This window comes from Girardinichthys multiradiatus, chromosome Y, assembly GCF_021462225.1.
Source record: "Girardinichthys multiradiatus isolate DD_20200921_A chromosome Y, DD_fGirMul_XY1, whole genome shotgun sequence".
Taxonomy (NCBI): Eukaryota; Metazoa; Chordata; class Actinopteri; order Cyprinodontiformes; family Goodeidae; genus Girardinichthys; species Girardinichthys multiradiatus.
Window position 1 is genome coordinate 29871628 of NC_061818.1, and position 7951 is coordinate 29879578.

The window sequence follows — 7951 nt, forward strand, 5'->3', positions numbered from 1 at the left end:
GTCCGCATCTGAATGGTTTGAAAAAGAAGATTTTGGAGTGGTGTAGTTTGGTATTTACTCAAGTTATCTTTGCCTGAAAAGTTGTTTGATGATCTGAAATGTGTGATTTTAAAAAAGTAAAAGAAATCTGTAAGGCTGCAAGTACGTAGCTGGCATGACTTAACTATTATAGATAATATGCTGCATTTTATAAGTCTTTAGTATGGGAGACCTGTAGTTCACTATAGGAATTTTTTTTTAAATGTTTCTTTCACTTTCTTTGCTGATGAGAAAAAGGCTTGCAAGACAGTGTCATATTTTGTTAGCCACAAGGTGCAAGTTATCTAGATGATTACGTTGGTCAACATCTACAACATGACTTTGCAAATAATATATTAGGCCTGTGAAGGAAAATGTTTGATTAAATAATTTTATTTCTCTTTAGTGCTAAACATGTTCACCTCTGTGGTAATAGCTTGATTGAAGCTTGTGCAGACCAGAACAAATGAAATAAGTGATGAGAAAAAATGGCAGAAGTGATTAAGAAAACACTTTTTGCAGACAGAAAAGAAAATGCTTGTGAATATCACTACCCTTGGATAATGGACAGAATGTAGCTAAACTAATTGAGACATATTGCTCCCCAAGTCTATTCATACATAATGCTCAGAATACAGTGCATCTATGTGTGTTAATTCAATTTATCAATTGCTGATTTACCATAGGTCTAAAAATGAGCCTTTGTGTGACTAGGCTAACAATGATCTGCTTTTCTGGTCATGTGAGCTGTCTCTCATTATTTATTTTTCCCTCCTTGCAGGAGCTTTTTCAGAGAAGCATAACTAGAATACTGGATCCAACAGTTGTGCAGTGTGGGCACTGCGGGTTTCATGGATGCTGGGACTATGAGCATAAGCGACCAAAGGGGCTTCATCTCAGACCTGGGAGGCAGCTTCACTGAGGATGCTCCCAGACCTCCGGTTCCTGGGGAGGAAGGAGAGCTGGTTTGCAGCGATGGTCGCCAGCACAGCAGCCTCACCTTCTCCTCCAAGAATGACGGCACCAAAAGTGAAATGTCTGTGGCTACACCCAGACGGCCAGACTTGGACCTGGGCTACGAGCCAGAGGGCAGTTCTTCCTCAACGCCACCCTACTTAAAATGGGCAGAATCTCTTCATTCCCTCCTGGATGACCAGGATGGCATCCATCTGTTCAGGAAATTCCTCAAGCAAGAGGGGTGTGCGGATATGCTGGACTTTTGGTTTGCATGCAGTGGCTTTCGTAAACTGGAAGCCAGCGAGGGGAATGAGGAGAAGAAAGTGAAACTGGCGAAAGCTATCTATAAAAAGTACATCCAGGACAACAACGGAATTGTCTCCAGACAAATCAAACTAGCTACTAAGTCTTTCATCAGAGATTGTTTGATGAGGCTTCATATTGATCCTGCGATGTTTGACCAGGCTCAGACTGAGATACAGACCCGGATAGAGGAAAACACTTATCCTTTGTTCCTTAAATCTGACATATATTTGGAATATACACGATCAGGAGGGGAGAGCCCAAAACTGTGCAGCGACCAGAGCTCTGTTTCTGGGAATGAGAAGGGACTGTCGGGGTATTTACCAACTTTAAATGAATATGAGGAATGGAGATGTGACAAAGGACCAGAGGAGACTGAGTGTGACCTGACACCAAGCAGCCTGCTCACTCAGAAGCTGTTGATGGAGACGGTACCGCAGCGAGTTGCCAGCAGTGCAAAATTCCAGGACAGCCAGGAGTACAGGTAAATCCTCCCAGACATCTTAAGAAAAAATGCTTTGCCTCAGCTCAAACTGTGCACGTTTCCCCTGCAAACTGCTGAATTAGAAATAAAGCTGAAACCCCAAACCAGCATGAAGTCTGAGATGAAAACAGAATGCGAGTGTAACACGAGAGACAGCGGAGTTGATAGTGTGTGAAGTGGAGCGTCTCCACCCCAGGTGGGGAGGATATATCGGAAGTTGAAGAGGTTACTATAGCTGCTGTTTAAAGTTTGAAACATAAAATCATTATTTTTGGGGGACTCTGGGAATCAGGCTTTTTTCAAAAACCTGGCCAGGCATTGATGTGAAAGAGTTTAAGCTTATTTTATTGACATTTGTATTTTGCTTGGTCCCTGACCCTCATTTCATTTTTTTCACTTTTAACACAGAAGTGTTGTTTTTTTTTAAGAAGGAAAACTTGTTTCTGTGAAGTAATACTGTAAATATTAGGTTGCATTTTTTTTTTAAATGAGCCCTTAGCTGATTGTATGGTTTTTATGAACCATGGTTGTGAACATTCTCTTCTGTAGATTAATTTTTTTGTATTGCTAAACAATTTGATAGATCTAATTTGCACAACTTGAGAGAAGAGGCTTTATTTGTTTACACAAAAAGTTTGGATCATTTTTGAGTATATAGATAACATGATATGTATGAGTTAAGTCAGCGTGTAGGGTTGTAATATCAGATTTAACCCATGAAACGAGACAATACACGATATTGGGTTGACAAGACAAGATTTTGCTAAAATGTTTAAGATTTCACAAATTGCAAACTGTGTTTAAACCTTTTAAAATCAGATTAGTTAAATATAATTCAGTCCTGGCTTGACTAGTCTATATATTGTGATTTGCATGTTTTTAGTCAATCTAAGGTTGTCTTAATGCGAAAAGGGTGTTGAAAATTCTTCCTTTTTGGGGTTTTTATTATTACAAAAAAAAGTTTCATGCATCTTAAAGTTGTGTATTAAAGAAATCCGGTCCAGTGTAGATTTATCCAGTTCAGGTTTGATCAAAGTATTGTAGATTTGAAGCTAGAGGTGATTAAATAGGATATAGATTCCTTAAAAACTGAAAACTCCGAATTAGATGCTAACTTCAAGATCATTAAGGCCTAATGTTTAGCCAGATTTAACACATTGTTTCGAATCTTTAGTGTCAGTTTTTTTTTTCTTACTGTGTACTCAAAATACTGCCACACTCTTTGTTTTGTACTGCGTCACACTCTTCAATCACGTATTAGCAATTACAGTTTGTTGTGGTTGTGGATATGTGACTACCTCCCAGGGTGGATCATTGGGTAATAGAGGCGACTTCAATATGTCTGTGATGTGACCTTTTAAGTTGACCGCGATTTGTAAAAAACACTTGTAGATCACGGAAAGAAAGGATCATCTGAAAGGGGGATATGTTTAAGGAGTTCAAACCCGTCCAGTGTTTTTGTAATCTAATGATCTTGCAGCTATATTGAATTTATTACTGTATTGATAGATGAGGAATGTGTATTTAACATGTTTATTCTGTGATGATTAATTCTTCTACTCCTTGTGGTTTTTTAACCTAACAGAAATGTCTTGCATAATTTGTTTTAGCTGATTTAGAAATATGGCTGGAATGGAAAAAAAGTGTATTTTGATGAAGATTATCCATTACCAATGCCATTCCTGCAAGTGAAAGTAACACTTTCACTTGCAGGAATGGAGGATGTGAAATTATTTCACCTTCCTCTATGAACAACTGTAGCAGCGACGATGAATGATGTTACTATCAGAGCTAAGAGAAAAAGAATAAAAATTTAAATCTAGTAATGCAAAATGATTGCATCCTCAACAGAGGATTAAGGGCAATTGTGGTTAAGTAAAAATGCATCCTAATTTGATGCCAGCTATTATCCACTTTACTACAATGCAACTCTGCAACAAAATAATTTAAGTTGCGTCACAGTCGCACACTACAGAGACATTCCCATTGCTCCAGCGCTGTGATGAGATACCGGAATCCACATCAGCTGACAGACAGACGATACCTTCCAGATAAAACTCTCTCTGTGACAAAAACGCGATGCACAGTGCTGCACTCAGTAAAAGACGCAGAACAAATCACAATTACAATTTGCTCTGTTGAATTACAATGAATGAACGGAAATTAGATATTCCAAGGACTGCATGGCTGCATATTTCAACCACAGTTCTGTGCCAAACTGTTGCCCTGCTGTATGTCAGTGCATTCTCCAATTTAGGCTTGTAAGTTTTAGAGTTAATTTAAAATAGAAATTCTTATTTACGCAAGAAAGGTTTTTTGAAAACCTAACCAAAGGCATTTGTTTAGAGATCAGTGTTTAAAATTGTGTCTGAAATGCAGAAATAAAAAAAAACAAAATCTGCAGAGCTAACTAGTACAGGCATATCAGTCATGTGCATGTAAAGATCTGAATGGCAAACACCAAAGAACATTAATAAATGTGTGCTTGAAGCAATATTTTGTGCTGATTGTCACATCATTATTTCAGCAATCAAACATTTGGCTTGAATTACAAAAAGACACGCTTCATTTTTAAATAGCCTCTTAGCATTACCCTTTGGGTTTTTTTTTTTTTTTTGGTGAACGTAAATTTTACAGCAGTTGTGTCAGATCCCCTTTAAAGAGCAGCCACTCTCAGATAGGTGTCATGAAATGAAATGGCTTGAAAGAGAATGCCATTCGTGTTAATGTTTGGAGGGAATTTATGTTTAGTAAAAATGTGTTTGTTTTGATTCTAGCGAATGTGCATTTCAAAGATAAGCTTACATGCTCTTTGTGACACACATAGAATAATAATCTAGAAAAGCAAATGTGTTTCTGTTAGATTTGTGTTAATTGTCCTATCTGCTGAAAGGATTGAGATAATAAATTATTTCAAAGTTATTTTAAATGCAACCTTTATGCTTAGCCTTTTCATCAGCTTGGCAGCATTAATGTTATGCTAGATGTTGATGTTTTCTTTAGAAGAAGAGGCACTGAAGGGAGTAAATAGTCTGAACTTGCATAACCATACCCTTTATACCCTGTTAACATAGTCGGGGTTATACAAAGTGCTTTAGATGGGTTTTATATATCACTGTAAATATTATTTTTATACTCACCGTTGCCGGCCTCACAAACAGTGTTGAGGGACAGAAATTTAACAATTTAACCCCTGATGACTATTCATTTTATCCTGAAGTGCACATTAACGTTTCTGTACAGTTTTCAAGCGTTCCGCATGAAATATTAATTGTAAAATCAACATATTGTTTCAACAATATTCAACAGATTGTTTCTTTAGTCATGTCCATTGTTGAAAAGATGAACAACTCAAAGTGTTCAAAGTGCATCTGATGAATTGGAATAAAATAATCTTAAATATAAAAATAATGGCTTAAGTGGAATAATAGAACTTTTATGAACTGTACGGTTCTAGTTAATGAGATATGAAAGCTTGTCGTACAAGTAGAGCAAAGATGCTTGGATGCTGCATTTGGTAGGATCTCATATTTCAAGTGTGAGGCATTCACACTCTGCATATTGATAATATAATTCACCAGTTTCACTGACTCTTAGTGCAGTGGTATCGCAATGAAATATTTTCCTGATGTTGTGCAGCCCTAGTTATAAGTGTAGTTCCAACGATCACTTTTACATACAGAAACATTGGGTTGATTTGACAAATGACTTGTTATTTAACAGCATTAAATTACCTTTCATGATTAACCGCAATGGTGTTTTTCATCATGTCAGGAGAATAAAATGTACTTAAAAAGTATGTTAACTCTGGCTAAAGCTTCTGCACTGCCTGAGCATTCACAATGTGGCATGATTATTAGCGTCAGATTAATGTTGAAACTATTCTTATAAATGGAAAGAGAGGGAAAATATAAGACTTGGTAATACCACACCATTCCAACTCTTTACAAACCTTTCTGCGTCCCAAAGCGTGAGCCAGTTGGACATTACATAGAAGTACACAACCCTATTTATATAGTTTTTAGCTCAGCTAAATGTTTCACTCAGACATTGTTTTCACTACAGCCTCTAAGGAAGTAATAATGCTTTGGTTTATACACTGTAACCTCTAAAGAGGAGGAAAAGGGAAAAAAAAGAAAAGAAGGAATAAAGTGCCCCTCCTTGAACCGCCACCTTAACGTGGTGGAGGTGTTTGAGTGCTCGAATGATCCTAGAGGCTATGTTGTCTGGGGCTTAAATGCCCCTGGTAGGGTCTCCCATGGCCATCAGGCTCTAGGTGACGGGTCAGACAAAGAGCGGTTCAAGAACTCCTCATGACGACTATTAAATCGAGGCATGTGACGTCGCCCAGTACGGCAGAGCCGGGCTCCCACCCTGTAGCCAGGCCTGGGGTCGGGACTCATCGGAGAGCGCCTGGTGGCTGGGTAGCTCCTCGCGGGACCCGAACGAGAGATGCGAGGCCATCCCCCAGTGGGCCCACCACCTGCAGGGGGAACCGTGAGGGACCGGTGCAAAGAGGATTGGGCGGTGGACAAAGGTGTAGACCTCGGTGGCCCGATCTCCGGATGCTTAGGGTGGCTCTAGGGACATGGAATGTCACCTCGCTGGAAGGGAAGGAGCCTGAGCTTGTGCGGGAGTTCAAGAGATATCGACTAGAAATAGTTGGGCTCGGGCTGCACAGCGTGGGCTCTGGAACCCATCTCCTCGAGAGGGGCTGGATGCTCTTCTACTCTGGAGTGGCCCACAGGGAGAGGCGGCGGGCTGGGGTGGGGATTGCTTGTTGCCCCCCAGCTCAGCCGTCTCGTGTTGGGGTTTACCCTGGTGGATGAGAGGGTCGCATCCCTGCGCCTTCGGGTTGGGGACCAGGTTTCTGACTGTCGTTTCGGCCTACGGGCCGAGCGGTAGTGCGGAGTACCCGGCCTTCTTGGCGTCCCTGTCAGGGCTGCTGGATAGTGCCCTTCCCGGGGTCTCCATTATTCTGCTGGGGGACTTCAACGCCTACGTGGGAAACGAAAGTGACACCTGGAGAGGCGTGATTGGGAGGAATGGCCTCCCCGATCTGAATCCGAGTGGTGTTTTGTTACTGGACTTCTGTGCTAGTCACGGATTGTCCATAATGAACACCATGTTCAAACATAAGGGTGTCCATCAGTGCACTTGGCACCAGGATACCCTAGGCAGGAGGTCAATGATCGGCTTTGTTGTCGTATCATCAGACCTTCGGCCGCATGTTTTGGACACTCTGGTGAAGAGAGGGGCTGAGCTGTCCACTAATCACCACCTGGTGGCGAGTTGGATCCGCTGGAGGAAGAGAAAGCCGGACAGACTTGGCAGGCCCAAGCGCATAGTGAGGGTCTGCTGGGAACGTCTGGCGGATCCCTCGGCCAGGGATGTATTCAATTCCCACCTCCGGGAGAGCTTTGACCAGATTCCGGGGGATGTTGGAGACATAGAGTCAGAGTGGACCATGTTCTCCGCATCTATTGTCGATGCTGCTGTCCGTAGCTGCGGCCGTAAGGTCTGCGGTGCCTGTCGCGGCGGCAATCCGCGACCCCGGTTTCTGGACACCGACAGTAAGGGACGCTGTCAAGCTGAAGAAGGAGTCCTATTGGCTGTGGTTGGCTTGTGGGACTCCTGAGGCGGCTGATGGGTGCCGTGAGGCCAAGCGTGCCGTAGCCCGGGCGGTGGCAGAGGCAAAAACCCGGGCCTGGGAGGAGTTCGTTGAGGCCATGGTGAAGGACTACTGGTTGGCCTTGAAGCGATTCTGGCAAACCGTCCGCCGCCTCAGGAGGGGGAAGCAGTGCTTCCCCAACACTGTTTACAGTGTGGGTGGGAGACTGCTGATCTCAACTGGGATATTATCGGGCAGTGGAAGGAGTACTTCGAGGATCTCCTCAATCCTGCCATCACGCATTCCCTGGTATAAACAGAGGCTGGGGACTCGGGGTTGGACTCTTTCATTGCCCAGGCTGAAGTCACCGAGGTGGTTAAAAAGCTCCGCGGTAAGTATCTCGGGGTCTTGTTCACGAGTGAGGGAAGAATGGAGCGGGAGATCGACAGACGGATCGGTGCAGCTGCCACAGTAATGGGGGCGCTGTGCCGGTCCATTGTGGAGAAGAGAGAGCTGAGCCGAAAAGCAAAGCTCTCAATTTACTGGTCGGTCTACGTTCCTATCCTCACCTATGGCCA

The 7951-nt window shown here is 42.5% G+C and overlaps 1 protein-coding gene across 3 annotated transcripts in view; it reads left to right on the plus strand.

Annotated features, from left to right (window-relative positions):
- Positions 1-7951, plus strand: part of LOC124864934 (axin-1-like) — a 54295-nt gene that overhangs the window by 25572 nt on the left and 20772 nt on the right. For all 3 annotated transcript variants that reach the window (XM_047359882.1, XM_047359883.1, XM_047359881.1), the window contains one exon: positions 800-1762. In XM_047359882.1, the coding sequence (XP_047215838.1) occupies positions 870-1762 (893 nt within the window). In that variant the 5' untranslated portion in view covers positions 800-869. The remainder of the gene's footprint in view (positions 1-799; positions 1763-7951) is intronic.